The sequence below is a fragment of the Neopelma chrysocephalum genome, unplaced genomic scaffold (assembly GCF_003984885.1).
Source record: "Neopelma chrysocephalum unplaced genomic scaffold, ASM398488v2 Primary Assembly neopelma1_75, whole genome shotgun sequence".
In the NCBI taxonomy this organism is placed as follows: Eukaryota; Metazoa; Chordata; class Aves; order Passeriformes; family Pipridae; genus Neopelma; species Neopelma chrysocephalum.
The window spans coordinates 6,591,177-6,615,731 of record NW_020897736.1 but is presented as its reverse complement, the minus strand read 5'-3'; the positions used below and the strand labels follow the sequence as shown (position 1 = coordinate 6,615,731).

Below are 24,555 nucleotides of genomic sequence, written 5' to 3'. Positions count from 1 at the left end.
TGGTGCCTCTGTTACATAAGAAGAGCTTGGTAAGGATACAGTAGCATTGTTTTTTTCCCACCGTAGAAACTGTTAACTTTAAAGTTTTTTAGTTATTGTGATGCCTGGAAAGGGAACTGGTGACTTCAGTGTTCATAAAAATTAACTCATCAGAAATCCTCTCCAATGACAAAAGAGCTTTCACAGCATCTTCGCTTTTCCTCCACATACTTTTACTGAAGTAAATTTGAATTAACTATCAAGGCCTTTAGATTCACTGAACCATTCCTTGTTCAAGCCAAGGGCTTTCCCAGTTTCATACTGAACATGTAGGTGAGCCAGGAGTTCCTGCAGTACAGACAGAACCCTCTGTTGACCACCTCACTTGCTGTGCTGGGTATCCTGTAGAGCCAGGAAGTTTCTTTCATTTACTCCTGGAACCTGTGAAACTGAAATTGAAACCAGGGACAGTTTGGGATTTGGTTTCAAAGTGAGAAGACACTTTGCATTTTGCCCAAACTGGTGCTAATTCCTTGTTTATGTATCATTTTCACTGTCCAGCACTTGGGTGACTGAAGAGACCTGCCTGTGTTGGCTGTTCAGTCAAAAGGGTGGTGAGATGGCAGGGTCTGAAGCGGCCACCACAGCAGTGCTCAGCTCTCCCTGGTCAGCTGCTCCAGGAACTGCTGCACAGATTCTTCAGGTTTCAAGCATCATTTAAACTATTTATGCTGTAGAAGCCAACAACAGCAGAAGATGCTAACCTGGCTTTGCATTTCAGTCTTAATTAAGTACAGCATAGCTTGCACAGAGTTCAGTAAAGATACACACAACTGTTTGGTTTTTATAGGAAATGGATTTGGGAGGTTGTTCCCAAGTTCAGTGCTGTTAACATGATGTGATGTTTATATTGTACTGCAGCTTAATGAGTATTAGAGATGAAAGATAGAGAAGGGCAAAGGAGCACTAGATTTGAGAAGTGCCTACAAAACAAATGACTAGTAAGTGTGCTGTTTTGTTTGGCTCATTTGTACGTATAGGGCTGAATCAAGAAAACATGCTTTATAAGGAACAGAGGAGACCTAATGTGCTGTTTATTGACACACGAACCAAGTTGGTGGTAATAAAAACAAATGAAACAGTGTAATTAGCTTTCACGTTAACAACAGGATTTAATGGGTGTTTATTGTCCACAGGGTGGTATTTAGAAACTTCCCCATAGATTCCCCATGATTAAATTACCTCCCATAGTTCTGTTGGAAAAGTATGCGTTTTATGCTTGTGAACAAAGAATGTCTTTGCATTCCAGAGGTAATTTTTAGGAATTTTCTGTTGGCTAAAATAATATGGAAAATCCATGGCTCCCTAATGACCTGGAAGACTGCTTTTTTTTGCATGTCGCTCCTAGGACAAAAATGATTCCTTGTTTTATGTGTTCTCACACCCCAAGGCTTGCAGAAGGCTTTTTGCCATCACCTCCGATCTGCTGTTTGTTGCAGGTCACAGATTTTTGTCCAGTTTGCCATGGAACCTCGAGCTGAGCAAAGCGTCTTCTGGAAAAGCATCAAGGGATGGAAAAATCTGTTACTTAGTTCAGTAGCTTGTTTGAGTGATTTCACACATTCCCATCAGTTTGTGCCTAATTTGTCATTTGCCTTTGTCTGCCAGTTTTTCTCTCAGCCCCTTGACATTTGAATCTATCTAGTTCAAAATTTAAAGGAAGATTTGGATGAACATCTAAAATTTAAGCATGTAGCTAAATATGTATCCCAATTGTCTGGAGTTTCAAATCCATGATCTTGCTGTTTTGTAAAATCTCATCTATTCCCACCTGTCCCATTATTGTGTCTCCTTGGGGAAGACCCACCTAGTGTGTAATTCCAGTCTGTTGGGTGATTTTTTCCTTCAGAAAGAGGCCAGAAACAGAAACTGTGAGCACTGTCAAGTATCATTTGCAAGTATCAAATCCAAGCATTTTGTCAATTCAACTCCAATCTTATCCTAATCTGAGCTTTAGCATAATTTGGGGGGTTTATCTTCTTTGCCAACTGAGCAAAGAGCCCAGCAGAGATAAGTGTGCTACCAGTGCCAGAGGTAATCTTGTTCATTGGGACCAAGCAACAGAAAGCAACTGTTAGTGGAAGGCACAAAACATTTGGATAACTTTGCAGCTCTGAGGTGTTTTGTCATTAGAGAAGCATCTTCCTTGAGACCTGCAATGCCAGCAAGCGTTCTGTTGGACTCGGGAGGATCAGAGAAGGGGTCTGGTGTATTCATCATTAACATGAGAAAGATGATGAATTAAGAATAGCGAATTCTAAAAGTCTTTATAAGGAGGTTGTGTTCCATCCTCCATTACTTACCCACCTACACTTCTGTGCTATCACAGCAAAATTCTTCCTATGCTCTGTTGCATTCCTGTGGTGGAGGCTTTCTGAACGAGAAAGCTGTAAAAACAGATGAATCTCACAGGAAAGGATTTACTAAATCACCTGAGAGACATTTCACTGGGAGTGTAAAACAGGAGACCGTGACTGTTCCTTTTTGTATCTTAGCTGGGTTTTGTAACAAAGTCATTTTGTCTCCCTTGCAGACAACTTCAGCAACAGCAAGCAGAACTTGAAGTACATCAAAGAGATGGGCTGTCATCCTATGACTTATCTCAGGTGAAATTCTCAGGTTTTTGTGCCTCTGATCATTTAAAATGTAAAGCAATGGCAGATTTCAGCAAAACTAAAAGTACGTTGTGACTGTCCCTGAATTGTTTTTGTCAAATACAGTGGAGGGAATTACCTTCCTCTGTGTATCTCAACAGGTGCCTGTTCCAAGTATACCACCTAATGTTCATGAGGGTGGAAAGTCTGTGGAAAAGCCTGATGCTATCTTCTCCCAAGAGAGAGATCCTAGATTTGCCGAGATGTTTGCTGGAATAACTACTTGTAAGTGAATGTCTCTGGTGTTTAATTTTTAATACTATGTTAAGCTTGGTTACATGATGTGGAGCACAGCTTCAAAAGAATGAAAAGAAACTACATTGTGGCAGAGAAATTTGTAAGCAGCAGCAGTCTTGGGGGACATTTCGTGGCGTTTGCATTTAGTTGGTGTTTCCCCTAAAAATGATAGGAATAAATTCAGGGAGGGAAGGACAGCTTTTATCACCAGAGCTACCTGGTTTTGCTTCCCTTTTCACTTCATAGGAACACCTTGAACACTGTTCATAGATATTAAACATACTGAGCAGATCTTGCCATTTCTAAGTCTGTATTTTCTTTCTTTGGCAGCCAGTGTGAGTTCACCTCTCTAAATAGGGATGGATTAAGAAAGTTGCCATATAGTCTTAAGATAGACCTGCAGTTTTTTTGTCAAATCACCAGCTTTTGCAGTGATGCTTTCAGAAGCATATACCTTGAAGTGTAATAATATACTTGTTCTCTGGTCAGTTGAGGCATCTCCAGTCATGTTACCTGTTGAAGAGTCCTTGCTCTCTTTTCCACAACTTTTAAACTTGTTGGCAAGTTCTTCTAAGAGTGATAGGAGTCTCGGGAACAGTAGGTTTTTCTATATTTCTTGAAAATTACTGTGAGGACAGAGTCCTTACTGAGTGCTCTCACCAAAGGATTTCCCAGCCCTGTTCTAAGAGGTAACAGCCAACCTGCCAGTGGGAGAGATGTACCTGACTCAAACTAGCCCAGCCTGTGCTGCCTGTTGCCCTGACAGACAGAAGTCATCGAGAAGACTGGCAGCTGAAGGGGTCATCTGAAATATATCTGTAGGAAACCAGGCTCATTAATTCCACTACTTGTGGAAGAACTCATTGGTTGTTTATTGTTCTTAACTGTCCTCACTGAAAAAGAGAAATTTTTACATTTGTTTTAAATAAATCACTGTGCAAGTGTCACGCAGTGCACAGAGGAAACGACCCACAGGGTTTGACTCCAGGGGTGCTGGGAGATGACCTCACTGTGTTGGTTTCTTATGTCTGCCTTGGCCTTTTCAAATGGAGAAGGCATTGTAACTGCAGGATAGACTTGATACTCTGTCCTCCTGTTGTTAGGACTTCTCTGTTATTCCTGTTCATCCTTGTCTGTCTACTCTAACAGTGAAGTCAACAGCTGAGGCCATAAAAGGGGTCCATTAGAAGGTAGCAAGACTCCAACCCTAAACACCAGAATATGTTTTTCCAAGCAAGAACATACTGCTTTGTGGCTGCCTTGTTGGCTCTTTTTCAGGCAGCTCTCAACTGTTTGTGAGGAGGGGTTAGGGTTAAGGGTGTAGCAAGCTGTGAAGTATCTGGGAGGTTATATTCTTGGAAATGCCATTTCTCTTTTCATTCTTATCAATTTACGGGCTGTGCTTTTTTTGGGACATTCTCCCTGTCTGAATTTCTCATGGAAGCTGTGATCAAGGTCTCCTCTGAATGATAAAAGATGGTTCACAGTTAGAGATGAGATACCCTGTCCAAAACCAATATTGACAAGCCTGCGTGCTGCCTGCAAGACATTTGCATTATGTTGATACCCGATCTCTTTCTCTGCTACGTTCTGTAAAAACATGGGTTGACACAGGGAGATTGCTGCTATTATTGCATGTAGTGGCCACACATCATTAGAAAACCAAAAGTTGGGAGAGGAAGCCTGGCTTTACTGATTCATGCAAGGGCTTTGAAGCCCAGGATGGTGCAGTTTTTAGAGATATTCATTCTAGAAGCAGAAACACTGGTTCTACTGGGAGATGGGCCATCATTGACCAGTACAGCGGTGGAGTTTAGAGAGGAACAGGTAAAACACACACAAAAAAGAGTTTTCAGTGCTGTACCAAAGGTGAGAGCAGAGAATTGTGTGTAAAGTCCTGAGTAGGAATACAGCTGGGAGAGATGTGGGCCAGATTCAGAGGCTAAAGAGCATTCAGGGTAACTCAGGAAGGAGAATTAGCTGCTGTGATTAGTCCCCTTTGTCTTGGCCTCATCCTGTGGCACAGACCCTGGTAGCTGCCATGGCAACTCTGCTCCACTTGAGGAATTCCAGTTCATTTAGGGCACTCTCAATTTTGCTGGTCAGTTGTTCTCAAATATCTAAAGTACCCACAGGATTTTGGCTCAGTCTCTTCCAACCCTGAGAGTTTGGTGTCCCTGCAAAGAGTGACCTTAGAAAATGGGACATCTCATGCAAGAATGACATTGCTACATAAAAAGGAAAAATCATCTGCCCTTCTCAGAGAGATCTTGAGCCATTCTCAATTTTTCCTGCTACATACACAACATTCTCTAGATCTTGTCCCCATTTCTCCCTGTTTTTTTTATATGAGAGTGTAGGTTTACAGTCCAAACTCAATGACTGTGCTGGGTAATATGTAGCTGGCAAGGAATTTTTACAAATTTCTAGATTCAAAAGGAAAAGCAATGGCAGCTTTCATCGGTGGCATGCACACTCCCTCTCCAAGACTCCTGTGAGGTAATTTGAGGTGACTTTTTTCCTTGGGAAGGAAAGCTGGTGTGTGTTGGAGGCCTTTGGTGAGTCACACTCAGAAGGTCTCTAAACTAAACTAAAAAATACTTCTGTTACTTGTGAATTGACTGGGCCTTTTGTCCAGGACAGCATCTTGTGAAATGAGTGGGAATCTGAAAGGATCGAAGGGGAAAATGAGGAGGCAGACTTGATTCCTAGGCCTGTCAGGTGTGTAGCAACAAATGGTTGCAAAACCATCAGCGAGTTGCAGGGTGTTTTGTGCTTGGAGGGAAGGCTAAGAAAGTGAATAAAGGATGGTGGAGCAGACCTGGAAATTATTTTAAGAAAAGCAGTAGTAGTGAGATTTCCCTGGGCTTTGGAATAATCCAGTGCCAGCTAATTAAATTAAGGGACCAAATGGTGCTGTTCACCCAACCTCGTTTCATTCAATTAGAGATTGATCTCCAGTTGCCACATTAAGAGTAGACTATAAAAGTTAATGGCATCTTCTTTTGTGTGTTATTCACTACACTGATTTGTCTCACATCCCACTGGGATTCTTGCATCCTATTTCATGGCCCCCTCAAGCCACATATGGGACAGCAAAATCCTTGAGAGACCAGTGTTTTGCCTTGCTGCGGCTCAGGTGTGCAAGTCTTGTGGCACTCAGACACCTGTGAGACTGAGATGCAGGTGGGGGCTGCAGGATCACCCAGTTTCTCAGGTGGTCAGCCTGAGATGTGCCACCAGGCTGCCTGGGAGGTGGCTGCTCCTCTCCAGCTATCCCAGGGGAAGCAGATTGTCACCTGGTCAGGAAAGGGGCTCTTTGGCACCGTTCCTTGGGTTGTTTAACCCAGCAGGGTGGGGGCTCTCAGCTGCTACCTCAGTGCAAGCAGCCTGTGGTAACAGCAGTGGCCCTGGAGGGCTTTTCCTGGTGCCAGAAATGTACCCTCACCTGAGGCCACTCCCAGGTAGCCCCAGAGGTGCACATGCATCAAACCTTCTTCAGACCATGTTTCATGTGACATTCCTCCATCCCCCTGAGCATCTTTCTTCCAGAAAACCTTTGTTCCCCTTCCAGTCTGTAGCTGGGACCTGTGCACCCCTCACTCCCCACCTCAGCCAGAGCTGTGCTCTGTCTCACGTTCCTGCTCCTGCCTGCGTGGTCAGGAGCAGCTTCCAGCTTCCAGTGGGTCGGGGCTGTGTGGCCAGAGGGCACGTCCCAGTGCTGTGTTCCAGGCAAACAATGGCATTAATGAGGTATGGCCTGTGAGGAGGGTATGAAGGAGACACAAACCAGCTGTGCCTCTGGTTTCACACTGAATTGTCATACAGCCCTTTTGTGTCATTCCTAATGTGTTCCCTGGGGCTTCTTCATAAAGCTTTAAGAAGGAAAGAAAACTCCCTGCTGCCTATACACATTGCAATTGTCTTTAAATAATTTTTCCTTCATTTTCTCATCCCCTGAATTAATTTTTTTCTGTGATTTGCTTTTCTTTTGTAGCAGATAAAAAAATGATGGCCTCGGCATCCACAGCAGGAAACCAGCAGCTTTACTCACAGGGAAGCCCATTTCAGCCAGGACACTCGGGAAAGACTTTCAGGTACTTAGTCCAGATCCTGAATGTATCAGTTTCTGTCTGAGAGTGGGGGACTGCTCCCCTTCGATCTAGTGGAAAAAATACCAACCTAAGGGTGTTCTTTATGTGAATGAATTTAGCTTTGTCTACACTTCCCTGCTACGTGGTGTCTCAGCACTTAAACTGGGTTTACAAGCTGAGGTGATTTGGGTATCTCAGAATTATTGGCTGTAAGTAGATACCTTTTGCTGTGATCATGTAATTGGAAAAAAGCTAAGAAGCAACAACAAATGCTGAAGGGAAATAAATCTGAGAGGTGGTGGAGCAGGCTCAGAAATCTGAGGAATATTCAGCCAAGGTGGGGAGGTGCAAAGATTTGTTTTGCACTCACAGCTGTCAGTACTCCTGCAGCCTGCCTTGAAGGGCATCAATGTGGATACCTTTCCAAAGGGAACAGAGGGATGCTGCATCCACAGTCCCAGGTCAGGACTGGGACACAGGCATGAATAGTTTTCTAAGGCAGCTCCCAAATACACATAAGATGGCAGTCTGGCATTTTCCGAGGCATTTTTGAGTTATTCTGTGTGTCTGTCATTTCCAGTCACTTTCTGAGAGTGTGATAACAGTGATGGTATTTACCTTAGTGCCTTTTGGTATCGCTCTGGGATTGTCATACTGGAGTTTCATTCTCCTATTCAGACAAACCAAGGTTGTGGAAGTGAAGGAACAGCCATTCAGAGCCTGTCAGTTCCAGGAACTGGAAAACATTTGCAAATGCTGATTTTATTTAAACCAATGTATTCTTAAAGTTGTAATTGCTAATAATCTCAGTTGGGAGAAATAAAATTCCCGTGCGTGTGTTTTCCAAATTAAAATCAAGAATAACTTGGGGGGATATGACAGTAAATTAAAATGTCTTTTAGTTGGATATTGTATATTACCGGATAAGACTTGCCATCTTGGGGTTTGGCATGCGTTTTGTTTGTTTCTTTTGTTAATTCCTGATGTTTAACTATTGCTTTTTTCCTACTACTGTTCTGTTACATCTTACATCAAGCAGTGGCTTGCACTTCTGCCAGCATTTCCACCCTCAATGAACTGTCCTCCTTGAATAATCTCCAGCCTGGCCCATTCAGTTACTGAGCCTGGGCAGCCTCTGGGCACTATTTTGCAGAATCCTGTTTTCAAAGTACATATTCCAGATACAATCCAAGCTCTTTAGATGATGGGACTTGCCAGTCCAGCTGAGAAGGCAGTAGGGCCAGCCCTCCCCAGCAGCTGCTCTGTGCTTCAGCTAGGTTTAGATGGACTTTCTGATCTACGTTTCCCTCTTTGGAATCTCTGTGATAGTAAAAAATAAAAATTAAAAAAAAAAATAGAAAAACTCTATAAAGAATTTCTAAACACACACTTTGCTTTTAGGCAGCTTAAGAAAGCCAGAATAACAACGGCCATATTCAAATGCCTGACACGTTTTGGTTACACTCTGGGAGGGATTCTGTCAGCCTTTTCCAAGGATTCTGATTCCAGCTTTCTCTCTGCTCAGTCCTGTTTACTTCTTTTCCCAATCTGCTCCGTTCTTTCTCTGTAAGATTGTGAAAATAAACAATAGGGAAGGGATTGGAGAAAAGAACAAACTGTTTCAGTTGATGCACAAAAGTGGTTTTGTATGGTGTGTCTTCATTTATATTCATTTATATAGGACATGTAAAGTATTAAATGTTTTTGTATATAAAAGCCCATTCACAATGTGTAGTTGTGTAGATTCAGTTGCTCAAGACTTCCATGAAAGTAAAATTAGGAAGTGTAACAGTCCTTCATAGAATTTTATTTATAATTAGGAATTTCTGGGTATTTCTCTGTAGTGAAATTCAGTAATTAGGGAACAGCTAATGTATAAACAAGTTCCTTTGGAAATACTTTATTATTCCAAAGTTATTACATTAGTTTAACTTCCTGTCTTGATTATTCTTTCACCTGGGTATGTAACTGCATGCTCTTCTTTAGCATCAATTAGCAAAAAAAAGGAGTTAAAAGCCTAACTTTTAATATATAACCCATATTTCTTCATTTCCCAGGCAGGAAACAAATGAAGAAGTACTTATAAGTGTTGTCTTTTGTGCCTATCTTCATTTAGAGTGGCATTTAAGCAAATGCTTAAATACTGTTGACTTCAAGCACAAATTTACAATGAAGTACCTGCTTGAATACTCTCTGCAAGGAGATTTTTTAATGTGTTAAATGGTAAACTAGTATGGGGCTAAGTGTTTATGCACTGTGTGTGAGAACAATTTTATTCTTAGAAACCCTTTCAAAGAGATTAATGAAGTCTAATTAAAAATAATTTTGCCCACTGTGTCTATTTGAACTGACATTTTAGAATACCAGTGTGTTTCATAGTTTTGTGATGGTTTCAAGTAATTTTTTATCAAGACAGATTGAATAATTCATTTTATCGTTACTGTCAGCATTTTCATATCTGGAATACAGGTTGTGCATTGAGAATATACCCTACAAATGAGGTTTCTGTTCCCTTAGTTCGTCTGTGGTACATGTGCCTGGTGTGAACGACATCCAGTCTTCCTCATCAACAGGCCAGAACCTGACACAGATATCTCGCCAGCTGAACCAGAGTCAGGTGGCCTGGACAGGAAACCGGCCACCATTCCCGGGACAGGTATTGATTTAAAGTGCTTTATTTTCACGGTCATTAAAGATTTGCAATCTCTCTGCTTTTTACAAAAGAATTAGTAAAGCTCATTTATAACGTGAATGTTATTAGTTTGTGGTTGGAGAGGAATCAGTACCTCGCTTCTGTTCCTTGGCAGGTTGTTATAATCTGAGACAGCTGCCCTGGGTGTAACTGCACTGGGTGTTGTGCTGACCTAAAGCCCAGGAAGGTCTTTGTCCTGCATTTGTTCTGTATGTGCACTGGATGAAGTAAAAGAGGACAGATCTTCTGGTTTAGTATTAAGCCTGTGAATTAAATCTTTCTGGGACCAGGACCTTGCACCCAGCAATGTTACCCACAGTTATCAGGGTCGACAGAAGGAGCACATACAAATCCAGGCGTGAATTCAGGGCAGAGGCTGCTCAGCCTGTTGCCCTTCCATTAGCACTGCCCAGTGTAGCTCACACTGTGTCGTGTGCTGGAGGAAACAGCACATACCTCCATCAGATGCCTTGTGCTTGTCAATGTTAGCCCAGAAATCACTTCCTGTTCTGTGTAACAATTAAAAAAAAACCTGTTTGAAACTCTGTTAGAAGACAGATAATATGAAATGGTCAAGTTTGATCTTAATAATGCTGCTCTTAATCACTCTTGACTTCCCATTGTTTGGTAGGCTGGAATGGCATGTTGGGGTGGGCACTAAGTAACTTTTCAGCAACTGAATTGTTTCCACATCAATCTCTGATTCTTCCCAGCCCTCAGTGTGCCATGATTATCTGTCACACCTGGTTAAGGAAATCCTGTCATAACATTAACTTGTTTTTTTAAATGATATGGAGGGTGCTGAAAATGGCTAAAAGAAATTACTCATCCCTCCTACTGCACAAATTCTGTTCAAGTCAGTGGAATTTGTGTGTGATTATAAGGAAATTGGAATTCATTTATCCATCTTAAATAAAGTAAAATAGAGTTAAGCTTTGCAGAAGTGACATGACATGCTCTCGCTGCCATTGTGGAAACCTTTAGAAATGTGCAATTTCTTGGCTTGGAACTGAACTGAAGACTTAATAGCATCTTCCTCATGTTATGTGCCTGTTGGGATCTGTTTTAGTCCCTCAGCTTCCCTGCATTTTTCCAAAAATCATAGAATCATTAAGTTTGGAAAAGACTTCTATGATCATCAAGACCAACCATTAACCCAGCTCTGCCAATTCCACCTCTAAACCATGTCCCCAAGTGCCACATCTACACATCTTTTAAACACCTCCAGGGATTGTGACTCAACCTCTTCCTTGGGCAGCGTCTTCCTGTCCCTGACAACCCTTTTGGTGAAGATATTTTTCCTGCTGATAAATGATGGAAAGTGGCCCAGTGAGCACTTCTGCCAACTCCCTCAGTCCCCTTGAGTGGATCCCATCCAGCCCCATACACGAGACACACTTGTGTGTGTCTGAGTGCTGTAGCAGGTCACTGACTTTTTCCCCTTGGATTGTGGGGCTTCATTCTGTTCCCTGTCCCTGTCTTCCAGGCAGGAATAGCTTCACTTTTGTGCATTGGTTGCCAGTAACAGTGCACATCATTAGAGGCATCCAGAGATGTAGTCACCTTTAATTTCTGTTTGTGAAATTGCTTAGCCAGTGAGTTTTTTGTGGGACTGCTGCACTTGTTCATATTGTGGGAAATAGTTTATAAGCAGATTCTGTCTGTAGCACTAAACATTGTTGTAGCACGTGACTTTGGATGAGACACTTCACCCCTTTAGTCTCTGTACATGTTGTTTGTGTCTCAAAGCAGCCTCCAGTATTTAATAATTTGTGTAACATTCTTGGGGATCCTATGATGAAGCCACTGTGTAGGTGAAATGACATCAAGCTGGTTTGTAGTACCCTTGCATTACCTCAGCTGCCCAGTGAAAGTAGTGTTAGACTGTTTCTTCCCATCTCCCAAGGCTGGTGATTCACCCTCCCAAGCCTTTTACAAGGCAAAATTACTGCTGCCTGTATTTCATAGGCAGGGAGAGAAGGGAGCTCATTAGCTTTGAAACTTCTTTGGCCATTTACTACCAAGCACTGGAGACTCTGGTCATCTGAGAACTGGGTGTATTCTACAAGATGTTCAGATAACTGTGATTTTACTGTGGCACTGCAAAATCAATACACCTGGAAAATAAAGGTGAATTCTTTATACATGTTCAGTTTGAGATTCATCTTTGTAATAGAAGTGAAGGATATCCTGGTTTTCCAAATAGCTCTGACACAGAGTACATGTGAGTTAATCAGCAGGAGAGCTGTAAGTGTTGGTTTACAGTCTGTTGTGTTCCTTCTGCAGCAGTAAGCTGGCTTTGACAGAAATGAAATATGGCTGAGACAGGAAAAACGTGCCTGTTCACATCTACAGAGTTTACTTAGTCTTTGCTTTATGTTGTTAAAAAGTGATTCTGCTGTGCTGTTCCTCAACAATAAAACTTGTCCTTTTTTTTACCCTTCGTTCCTCAGCAAATTCCATCTCAGTCTGGCAAGGCTCAGTCATCTCCCTTTGGGATTGGAACAAGTCACACCTACCCAGCTGATCCATCGTCATACAGCCCCCTTTCCAGCCCAGCCACCTCTTCTCCAAGTGGGAATGCCTACTCCAGCTTGGCAAACCGAAGTGCAGGGTTTGGTAAGTTTTAAATGATCTAACACAGAAATGCACATAAAAATGAAACTCTCCAGTATTAACTTCATTAAAAATCCTCCAACCTGTTCTTTTGATGGGTCAGTTGGGAAGCCCAGATGATGAGAGCGTTTTGCTTTCATCTACTGAGTACAGGGAACAAAGCTGACCTGTTTCTTCCACGCTGCATCTGCTCTACATCCAACACACTTCAGATTATTGTGGCATTTTATGGCATGAGGGAAGTTTTCTTATTTTTCCCCAGTAAATGCTGTCATAAAAGAATCAGAAGTTGCTTACATTACTAGTACAAATCCTCCCTGATTGTGGTCAGCAGGTTCAGTTTCTTTTCACTTCTCAGGAGAACACTTAAGTGGCACAAATTTGTGTTCTGTTCATTTTTCATCTTTTCTGACTGCATGGCAGCGTCCTCTTGCACAGAGGTGGTGTGTTGGAGTTTGGCTGGAAACAGGATTTATTTTGTACTGCTACTAACTTAATCAGAGTAGGTGCCATGTTTTGCAATGGTTTTCTTTTCCTATTACATGGTAATTTAATGGCTTTCAGACCATGACCCAGTGCAGAATAATATTCAAGAGTAAAAAATACAGTGAATCCATCCATGATAAACACACGTGAATTCCGTGAGAAATGTCACTGGCTGGTAATAATGTGCAATTCCAAAAAGCATAGGTAGCAGTGAGCTAATGTGTGCCATTTTTCCCTTGTCCCTTGGGAACAGAGCTGGTGCAGCCCCGTTGCAGACCCGTGCCTAGAAAAAGTGCATTGAAAGGGAGCTCTTCCCACAGAGCTTATTTCTGCCTCCATTTCCATTTCCACCAGGCATTGTACATTTGTTTATGAGACAGGCTTGTATTTCAGGCCTAAGCTACTTGGCAAGAACCCTTTCACCTAATGAGAAACATCTCCTGACCTACATCAGCTTGGATGCTATTAATAACAGCCTTCACGGAGACGAATGGCTTCGACCGCCGGCTGGCTGTAACTGCTCTGCTGAAAAGAAGCATCATTTGCTTCACTGAGTTAATTTCAGTGTATTGTTCTGAGGGAAAAAAAAACAACCACCAAACTTGCAGTCTTTCTTTTAAAGGGTAACTTGGATGAATTTTATTTTGGCCCTTAAAATGGCTGCAGGGTTTCTGAGTCAGCTGAATTACTGGTTGTGGTAATGTCAGTAAGGGAAGAGCTGTAATCATCTACTTCTGATGTGATAGAAATACATCACTGCAGCCTGTTTACTTTCCTGTAAAATGTTCCCTTTATCTGTGTTGCATGGCTTAGCTGGTAGCCAAAAGGACTGGACTGAGCAGGTGTTTCTATATTTTCTGATGCCATGACTGTGAGTAGGGGCTGATTTGACATGACTGAGTCTGGTTATCAAAGACTTGTCATAGCACATGTGTGGAAGTTTGGCACAGGAAACTTGGCACCCTTGGCAGAGGACAATGATGATCAGGAAGAAGCAGATATACACAGCTTGATTCTCTACAGTGAGAGGGAAACAGGCAAAAATACTTGGAGTAGTTATATAGAAAAACATTTTTTTTAAGAAAAAGAAGAAAAATGTTTGGAGGAAAAACATAAGCCTAGTGGCAAGCTTTCTAAAGTGCTAATTCTTAGAAGGACATACTGTAAATAACGGAAGGAAAATTATCCAGAAATATTACACTACAGTGCCAGTCTCTAGAAATACAGGGTAAAATGAGTTCAGCTTAAGTGTGCTCTGTGACTGTACTCGTGAAAAATGTATGTGTAACAGGTAACCAACATGTGTTTTTTCTGGTAGACTATCCAGAAGAAATTAAATCTCCCTGAAATCATCATTTTAAGTGTATTTACTATAAAGCCTTGCTGTTTGTGTTACTCTGTGAAATGTAAATGGCCTCAGACTTTTAAGAAACTATCACCGTAGGAACAGGATGATAATTTGCTGTAAACGGTGTGTTAAATAAATCATTTTGCATCTTTAATGTTGGATAGTCCAACAAACAACACTGCATTCAATGCAGTAATGCTTGCATTTAATACTGTGAGGCTGTTGTGTGTTGATCTCACTGTTTCTACATCTGCTTGAGAAATCTTACATCTGCTTACATGCTTCTTAGATGGGTAGGAAACTGTGCACCCACTGCTGTGCAACAATTCAGAGAATTGAAGAGAGAGAGCATTCAGATGGTGCAGTTTGGTTTTTAAGTGAAATGGCAAATACTCCTTATAGCGATTAAAAAATGTTGGGGGGATGCTTGAAAATTGTCTTCCCATGCCTGGCTTGTGGTGTCACTGTGCATTCTGCTGTGGGCAGTTCACCTGCCAGGTTGTGCAGCCATGGCCCTGAGCTTTGCTCCTGGGTTGGCCCCTGCCCTGCAGTCAGGGCTGAAACTCCCTTTCGCTTCCACCCCACAGGGCTGGTGTCCCTTGGGATCTTTTCTCTAGGACTTATTTGCAAACCTAGGCACTGATGGATGATGCCTCAAAGGAGGCAGGTGTTTTGGAGGAGCTGCTGTCTGACTTGTGCCCTTTCTCCCCCCATCCAGCCGAAGGTGGCCAGAGCAGCGGCCAGTTCCAGGGGAGACCTTCTGAAGTCTGGTCGCAGTGGCAGAGCCAACACCACAACCAGCAGAGCAGCGACCAGCACTCGCACCCGCAGCCCAGCCAGACCGAGGTGTTCCAGGTGAGGAGAGTTCAGCGAGCCCAGAGTCCCTCTGACAGCCTCTCACTGCTGAGTTCAGAGCCGTGGCCCTCGAGGGTCAGGATGCAGCAGGGCTTGGGGCAGTTCCCTCCTGCTGGGTGCTGCTCTAGGTCTGCACTGCTGTTGAGCTACTGAGCTGGTTTTGTTTCCTGCCGCAGAACAGCATCTTTGCTGATTTAAAATGCTATTTCCCCATCTCTTTGCACTCTGCACTTAGGGCTCATGTCTTTTGCAAAGAACCCAAGGAATATTCCCAGGTATAGTGTCTCTCTTATCCTGGTTCTGGCCTCTAACATCTCAGTCAAGTCCAATTAGACATCAGTGTGTTTGTCTTTGATAGTTCAAGCAGGAAAGGAGTCTGATACTGTGTAGAAGATAGTGACCGATAATTTTTTAAGGTTAAACCCAGTCAGATATCAGATAGGTGGTAAACAATCCTCTTCAACTATCTAATTTTGTAATACTACCTGTAATTTTGAGCCTTCACTACAGGTGGAGTAGGACATGATAAGTTAACTAATACCATCACTGTCCTTGTATAACTGGTTTTAAATTAGATCAAGAAGACTGTTTCCAAGAAAACAATGCAGATAAATGCAGGAAAGACAGTTCAAGCCCCAAGCAAGGTTTAGAAGTGGGGCACCTCATTATCTTTTAGAAAGTAAATTCACCTGCAAGACCAGGCTCGTGCACAGTTGCTTGCAGGAACGCTGCAGAAGAGATGTTAGCATGGAAATACTCCTGTGTGAATGAACCATTGCTTCACACAGAAACAAATAACAGCACTACTTCTGGAATAATTACCTGTCTGCATGCTTTAAGCCCATGACCCAGGCAAGATTAATCTGCTGCATCTCTTTGTGTTAGCGAAGTTTAATCACTTTGCAAGTACTTTAACCCAAAAGAATATTCAGATTCCGCTGGAATCCAGTGACAGCATAGTTTGATGGCCAACAGAGACACTGGGCTCCAAGCAGGGTCTTGCTTGTCTCTCAGGCAAGTGCTGTGTCCCAATAAAATTTTCAATAAATTAGTGGGAAGAAGACCAGAGGAGAAAAGGAGAGCTGGGCTCACCTGCAGACCTCTTGGAGGTGAGCGTGCATTTGGAGGGAATTAGGATAATAACTGAGTGTGATGAGAAACTTGGATGAACTCAGTTCAGAGGCCTCCAAGAAGCTGCTTGGATTGTTTGTGCCCAAAGCCAGCCTTGGGTTAGCTGGACATAACGAGAGAGGCAGACTTGAGAGGGGACCCTGCTGGATCTGTACCTGAGGAGAAGTCGTCCTAGAGGCCCCAGCAGCAGAAATGCCTTCAGAGATGGAAATGTAAACTGATGAGGGCATCTACAACTTCCCTTTGGCTGGGAGAGAATGTGGGAAAACATTAAATAAGTGCAAGTTTTGGTCAGAAAAGGAAGGCCCTCCCTGGCAGCTCAGACACTGCCAGTTGTGTTCACAACCACATCATAGGGATACTATGAAGACCTCAGATGGATTTTAATCAGTCTTTATTTTGGGGTGACTTCCAAGTACGCAGCAGTTCTCTGAGTTATTCTTTCACAGAGCAGATCCTGTGAGATTTCTTGTTTGTTTTTTTGGTTTTGTTTTATTGTGAGGATAATGAGCCATCCCTGGCAAGACTTGGCTTTGCAGTAAGAGCTTATTATTGTAAGGGCTGACAGGAAAAGCAAGCATAAACTCTGGTTTTCCCAGCAAGGGATATCTTTTCCCTGTGGCTTCGATCTCCGGCTGAGAGGAAAGGTTGAGTATTTTTTGAAGCCTCCTGCAGAGACCTCACTTGGCTCAAGACACGTGGGAGCAATTACCATGAAATCCCATTTCTCCTGAGAAGTTCCTGCTTTTTCCTCTGCTTCTGTACAGTCATGAAGGCTGCTTGGGCATCCTGTGAGCTGGGGTGGGTGTCCAGTCTTTACTGTTCTGCAGAGCACTAATATGTTCGCTCAGAGAGTGCTGAGGAGGAGACCCTGCCCAAACCCACCCTTATACAACAGGAGCTTGAGCCTGTGAGGTGTTTCATACTTCCCATGTAGTGAAACCAGAGAGTTTGCCTCTCTCCATGTGTAGCTACCCATTCCAAGGGGAGCTCTTCCAGTCTGGAAGGAGTAAGAGGCAGCTCAAGTGTGCCTCATTCAGAGGAGCAATCCAAAACTTCTGCGCTGCGTAAGTCCCACCTCTTGCTCAGAAACACTCCAGCAAACCATAAGTAGCACATAAACCTTAGCCCGGCCCCCTGCACAAGTCTGGTTTTCACCTTATTTATCTAAACCTGGCCTTTTCTGGCTTTACACTGAAAAGATGAACAGGAAACAGTTTGTGTCTGGATAATGTGTTAGCAAGTGACACTTCACTTTGATTTTTCCTTATCGTGCAGGACATGCTGCCGATGCCGGGGGATCCGACGCAGGGCACTGGCAATTACAACATTGAAGATTTTGCTGACCTGGGCATGTTTCCACCATTTTCTGAGTAGCTTGCAAAGCAGAAATGGAAGTTCTTCTCCAAGGCCATTTCAGTGTAATTTTGGCGCTGCTTTTTCTGTGTTGCATTTCTGTAGAAGCTACTAAACCAGAAGACACGTTTCTCATGTTTCAGATAGTGGTGTAGGGCTTGCTCTCTCCTCCTTGGGGTGCATCAGTGCCGACAGAGGAGCTCCAGCACTTGTTAGTGTTCATTGACAGCTCCATTTTTTTTTAATTTTATTGTCATCTACCTCAGAGATGAAAAACTTTGCTTGATTTAAAAAAAAATCTCTGAGTCTTAAATATCTGAATGTGAATGATACCTAATATTTCCTTTGAATGGTAATTTTTAAATAGATAACAAAATAACAAAGACTAACAGAGAAAAGGTAAGGTCATGTCTCGTTACAGTGCCTACCGCTCGATTTCGATGCCTTGCTTTAAGCTTAAGTTTCTGAAAGCAGACACAATATTCTGTTTTCTTTGATTCTTGTAGTTTTTAGGTCACTTTAAATGTTGAGATTAAGCAACATAATGTAGGCCTCTCTCACCAGAAGGTTCAGCTCTGCCTTTTCTAACTTAAACTTGAATGTGTGTACATTTTGGTACTTTATGTATATCTTGTGCTGTATGAAGTGATTTCCTGTACTGGTTTCTTTTGCCTTTACAAAGGGTCCATTCTGGAGTGTACTGAAGAGTTTGATGATGTATGTGACAGATTTGAATATCGTGAGAATCTCCATCACTTCACATAGGTGTTCTTACTTTTAATTCAGGTGGTTCTCTGTTCAGAACAAACATTTACTTACATAAGCTATTAGTCTGGTTTTGCACTGAATTGAGGCCTATAACCTTGTACATTTCTCACTGGCTGCTTTAATTTCTATTGTTCTTGCTTTCTCAAAAAAATTGCCTCGTAAAAAATGACTGTAAACACATCGATATTGCATTTTCTATATTAGCTGCATTTCCTTTCTGTGAAGTACTTTTTTATACTGTGAAACCTCACATTTTAACAGTGCAGGGTGGTGGCCTGTTACTAGGAAATCATTCAAGCTCATTTGCTGCAAGCAGTGAGATGGTTTTGTAGTGTATAATTTTTTTAGAGTGAGTTGGTAATAGATATCGATTGGACTATTGTCCACTGCGTACACAGTGATAACTTGAATTTTTGCTTGGATTCCCAAGCAATTGCTTCTGTTAAACCCTTTTAACCCTATTATGTTAAATATGGGATTTTCAGCTTACCAAGTATGTTGAGGACTCTTGACTACTCTGAATGCCATATGCTTTTCTGCAGAGGTAAGTTAATCATCTTCCTCTTTGATGAGTCGCCTACCATATGTCTTCATCAGAGATGTGGTAGGAAGTTTTTTTATTCAGTATTTCATATGCATGATGAGTTACAAAGGTTGGATTGTAAGGTTGGAATTTTTATCCGGATCATTTCTTCTGGAATGGGAGGAGAAGGAATCGCTCACGAGGACAAGAAACCCCAAGTTCCCACGTGCAGGTTGTTCACGACCTCTGAGGTTGGGCAGTGGTAGCCAGCCTTTGCAGAGGAGGAAGGGGACAGCTTCCCTCAGCTTTTGCATATTCAAGGGCCATCAGGGACCTTGAAACAGCAACCCCAGGGCACAGTCCCATCCAGAAGATCTCAGTGTGTGCAGTAATTCTTAGACCTCACAGCACGAAGCTCTTCCTTCTCGTAGCCCCTCTTGAATTCTGGGGTGCCTCTGACAGAGGGCACAGTGCACATCACCACAGTCCATCCTGTCGGGATTCTGTCCTGGGAAGCAGGCAGGCCCTGCCCTACAGCCCACTCTGGCCATGCAGGTTTTGGGCTGTGAGCATGGCCCAGGGACACAGCTGTCACAGTTGGCTATGTGGTGGTGTGCCCATCTGACACTGCTTTCCCAGCCTTCTCCGAGATCAGCATGAAGGTTTCATATCCAGTCCTTCCTACTATTTCTTTCACTAAATCTGGGACCAATCTCTAACCCTATGAGCAAGTGGGGTTAGGGACTCCTTTTGGTGGAAATTTTTGTATATCTCTAGATGCAGTACTTCAGAGGCCTCAGATCTCCTGGTCTGTGCCTGCCTCACCAAATCACACTGAGAACAAACAAAAAACCTCATATCTCTTCTCTCCCAGAGATCAGGAAAACACCTTTTTAGGTGAGCAAGCCATGCTCTTACGCACTATTCTTTTAAATACATGGATGTTTATTCTCTCAGAGCCATCTCCCTTTTCCCTCGTGCTGCTGGGATCAGTGAGTGCTCATGGAATTGGACAGGCAAAGCTCTGCTGCCCCAGAGTGAAATTCAGTGATGTCTGTAAGAGGTGCCTGGATGCTGTGCTGGCTGAGCGAGGCACTCAGTGCCTGTACAGGGACTTGAAAGGGGCTGATCACGAGGGAGGGAGCAGTAGGTGAGCAGTTTGTGTCCCTGCACAGAAGATGCTTGACATGATAAATGTACTTTCTTATAAAATTCTTAAAAAATATTTCTCCCCAAAGTGAAAAAATACTGGAAAAAATGCTGTTCCTCTGTCTTATTTTACCCAACAAACTGCTTTAAGTATGTTTGTAATTTACATTACTTCCTGGATTCAATTTAAAAATGGGGTTTTTAAAGTAATTTTCTTTCTCCTGACCTCAGCAATGGTAACTTCCTCAGTGTATCATGGTTTTTATACTACTGGAGAAGGCTTCTCATGTACAGAATTTGGTTGTGCAGTTAGAAGTGCACTGTTAGCAGAATTTCAAGCACATCTCTTTTTTTGTTGTTGTTTTTAAATACAGTATTATTTTTTTTTAAATCAGTATACCTGAGGGATCAGAGCATGGACTGCTTCTTACCTTGTGGACTACTCCTGCCTTTCTGGTTGGGAAAGGCAAGGGCTACTCTGTTAAGGGCAGTCTGGACAGTGCCAGGTTTGGGGTCTCCCCGTGAGCCACTATCACCCCCCGTTTCTGTTGTGCCATCCCGAGCCGGTGCTTTATTCTTGGCATCTCCACCCTTCCTCCCCTCCCGTTCCTGGCCATCCCATCTCTGCAGTGCTCTCCCAGCCTGTGTGGGAGGCACTGGGTTGCCATTCCCGAGCCAGCGAGGAGGGAGCAATTAATGAGCTTAAAGAGTTTGGCAACTTTGTGCTTCTGACCAAGCAAACGATCAAAGTCGAGCCTTTGCTGCCGCCGGGCACCTGCGCTGCCCTCCCTCCACCCTCTCGTGTCCGTGGCTTGCTCCTCTCCCACAGCCACGCCCCAGGTCTTGTGGCTGACAAAGCTGTGTAGCCTTGGCTGTGCTGTATCTTTTTGTCACGTGTTTGGTTACTAAAGCAAACTTACTTATATCCTATAGCTGAAGTTATAAGGTGCATTGGGAATGCTGATGTTTCTATTACGTGCCGTCGGTGTAGCTTTGCTGGCACTCTGGCTTCCAGTTTCCAGAATTTCACAGGTGGTGGATTTCTTGTTTCTTCTGTGTTTTTTAAGCTGGAAATAAAGCCGTGATTTCTGATCAAACTGTTGCAAACACAGTGTTTCTTGAAACTGAATCTTTTGGGGTTTAAACTAAGGGAGCAAGAAACTGCACATAGTGATGGTCTGGGTGAGTTATTTCAAGGAGCAGACATGTAGACTGAGAAGATTTTAGCTAGAAAAATATTTATATTCATTTATTCAGACAAGAAATCCTGTTTAACAAGAGGGATTCCATCACATTACTTGTGCAAGTGCTACTGGCAGTACCTACAGTGATGCTTTAACCAGATAGTTCCATTTGTAGCTTTGTTGCCTTTTCTTTTCTTTCGAAGTACAGTATGAAACTGTAAATACTTCTTGCAGAACTGCCTTTTTAACTCTTAATTACTTTTGGCACAGTGTTAAATAGTGTTGGATTTACCCAATTGCTATGACATATATTTTTATACATAGGTGTACTCTTTTTTCGAGAATAATACAGCCATTTTGTCATTAATGCCTTATTGGTGTCATACTGCTGTTGCTCTTTGTTTGCAAGGTATCGAGTGGACTAATTTCTAGTTCAGATATTTTCACTTTTCCTGGCAGTGCTCAAGTTTGGCTTCAGGTGATTTTTGCCAGAGTCCCATTTTTCACAGTTGTTAACTGTGAGAAGAAGAAGAGAATGTGGGCTTGAGTTTGTTGCTGTTAATGGAGCAGAGAAAAGGTGATGGCATCTAATTGTCTTTAAAAGGTCAGTCTTTTCCAGAGTGCATTTCATGAAACTGATGACTGTGGGCACTGATTACTTTGTGTAGATTAATGGTATTAAAAAAAAAAAAAAAAAAGGAAAGAAAAGAAAGAAAAAGAAAACAACTCCAAAAATGGGCTTCTGCCATTGTTAGTCACTTGGTTACATATCTGTTTAAACTCTTCATATTGATGTGAAATTGTGCTGTGGATAAAGTGTATTTTGTACTTCTGAATGTTCTATATTTATGACTAACAAGTACAGAATCAGTTGTGTGTATGTATAACTAATAACTGCCTTTTTAAATTTCATTAAAATAAAAATGTCATGAGCTGTTGTTAATTCCTGTCTTTCTGTAAATAAGTAAGATATACTGTTGGGAATTGTCAAATAAGAAGTAACCCTGAATTATAAGATTCATGCCAGAAATCAGAAGATGAAGCATTGATGTTTGTCTTTGAAATCTCCTCCTGCACTTTGTGGTTGGGGACAGGATGTTCCCCTTTTATCTGTCTTGTAAAGGCTGTCCAGAGGGAGCAAGAGAGGAACGATAGTTTGAGAGCTCAACTGCTAAAAGAAGTTCCAGAAAAACATTAATTCACAGCCTGTTTTGCTGAGGTGTGTGAATCGGTGTCTGTATTGTACGGGGTTTCATTAGAGCACAATTGATTTAGAGTTAATTCATGGTCTGTGGCAATATTTATTCACTCCCTGGGGTGGTGTCACAGTGGTTTCCTTGTCCACCTTTTGGTCCCATTGTTCAAAGTTGAAAAATACTTGTATCCTTCCCACAACCATTCTGGTGACCTTTTCAGCCTTTCTTATGTAAGGCGCATTTGCCTTTCACTGTGGTTCTTCATTGCATTTATACTGTTTCTTTGCCAACTTGATAGCTTGTGAGCGGGATTTACCTTTCTAGTAAATCCAAAAAGTTGATGACTGGACCATGGCAGGAGCTGAAGATGCTGTGCCCCAGGGCCTGTGTTCCTGATGTGTGGTAGGTGGTGTTTTCACAGCTCATACTCCATTTTCAGGGCTCTGCTTGTGGAGAATGGCCCTGATGGAAACTGGGGCACTCAGATGGACTTAGTCGTACTCAGCCACCAGCCCCCCCTGCTCTGTCAGGCTCTGCTCGCTACTTGCTTGTGCCAAAGACAGAGGTTGGTCCATGAAAATGTGCCATTCGAGCTGTTTTGCTGTGAAAATTGGGTTTTCAGCAAAGTGATGTTCTTTTGGCATTTGCTCAGATGTTTGTGAGCATCTTTGATGAGTGGGCATGTGCCAGACCTTGAGTCCCTTTTGGAAATGCAGCTGCCTGGCAGCTCTTCGGTGCTTTTCCAGTGCATTTTAATAGGCTCTTAGTTGCTTTTGAAGAACATTACCCACACAGAGCGGGTGTTGCATCCATGACAAGCAGGGTACAGTGTGGTTGGGATGTTTTAGGATCCCACCTAGCACTCCTTTCGTATGGATCATCATTAAATGTGCTCTCACATGCTAAATCAAGTGTACTTCTGGGCACCGTGGTGACAGCTGGGTGTGGAAGTGCTGGGAGATATTAATTCTGGTGTGGAATCTGGGTTTGGAGATGCTGGATGTGGGATGGAGCCACATGTTTGGTGACCAGTAGTCACTGTAGCTCGGCAGGGCACCATGAAATGGAAATTGAAAAAGAAATGGAGCTAAGCCTCACTGTATCCCTGCACTTACTTAAACTGGCACTAATGACTCATAACAACAGGTCAAGTATTCATTATGATGATAGAAATACATTTTTCTTAATTTTTCCATGGGAGCTAATTCTTAACCATATTTCCATCATTATACCGTCATAGTTCAGGAAGTATTACTCATTTAACTTTCCCAGATTTTCTCCAAGTTGGGTGTAACAGGGAGAGATACAGGTTGAATTCTTCCCTCATGTTTTACCAAGTTTCATCATATTCCTGGTTGGGAATACCTGGCAGCATCTTTCTTCAAACTTTGTGGTCTGTCCCACATAAAATGAAATGGAATCACTTGAGCTGTATTAATGGATGTGGGATCAGATCCAGAGGTTGCTAGGGCATCTTTTCATTAGCTCTGGAAAAAATTATCTTCTAATTATAGACTGGCACTAAATACTGATATACAAAATGTGCCATTTGGGACCCAATGAAAGAAAATGTCAACCCAAGGCTCACACCTGGACCATGCAGCAGTGCAGGAGTGCAATTACCATGGCTTTTGCAGAAAAACATCGTGGCTGTACACACACTGCTGTAATTACAAATGTGTAGGCAGAGCTCAGAGGCTGAAGAAAGTCCATACTGCAGCTTGGGAGCCTTCCCCAAAGCACACACCCTGTTACAGGAGACTGAATCCCCCAAAGCTTCAGTGTGCTGCTGCCTCTTAGAAATAGCAGGTTCCTCTTTTTAGTGAAGAAGGTGAGGTTTTAGATACTTGGAATGCTTTTTAAAACAAGAGGTCTTGAAACATAGGAGCCAAGTGCAAGGTTGAACTGCTTTGGTGCACCCTGTCATCCCAAACATGTTTTGGGTGGCTCTCAGAGCCTCCCCACAGTTGCTGCCCATCCCTGGCTGCTGTGGCTAATGACCCTTCCCTTGGAGCCCAAAGCAGTTCTCTGTGTGGCCCTGATGGGAAGTGACTTCAATCTGCAAAATAAAATCACAGTACAGTTGTTTTCCACTTAACACTGGAATTACTGGCCTCACAGACCCAGTGCCACTGAGGAGCAAGGATTTTGAAGACCCAAGCGTGCCTCGTTTGAGGCCTCTAATTTGCTAAATGAACACACAAGAGAAAACACTGCCCTGGCACAT

The 24,555-nt window shown here is 42.7% G+C and overlaps 1 protein-coding gene across 4 annotated transcripts in view; it reads left to right on the top strand.

The window, feature by feature from the left end:
* ARNT2 (aryl hydrocarbon receptor nuclear translocator 2) overlaps nt 1–22,075 on the top strand; it is a 99,449-nt gene extending 77,374 nt beyond the window's left edge. For 3 of the 4 annotated variants that reach the window (XM_027688297.1, XM_027688294.1, XM_027688296.1), the window contains 7 exons: nt 2,573–2,645; nt 2,795–2,918; nt 6,928–7,027; nt 9,542–9,680; nt 12,170–12,335; nt 14,885–15,021; nt 17,431–22,075. In XM_027688297.1, coding sequence (XP_027544098.1) covers nt 2,573–2,645; nt 2,795–2,918; nt 6,928–7,027; nt 9,542–9,680; nt 12,170–12,335; nt 14,885–15,021; nt 17,431–17,529 — 838 coding nt within the window. In that variant the 3' untranslated portion in view covers nt 17,530–22,075. The remainder of the gene's footprint in view (nt 1–2,572; nt 2,646–2,794; nt 2,919–6,927; nt 7,028–9,541; nt 9,681–12,169; nt 12,336–14,884; nt 15,022–17,430) is intronic. The other variant, XM_027688295.1, reaches the window with a different exon arrangement.
* Nucleotides 22,076–24,555: the final 2,480 nt, after the last annotated feature.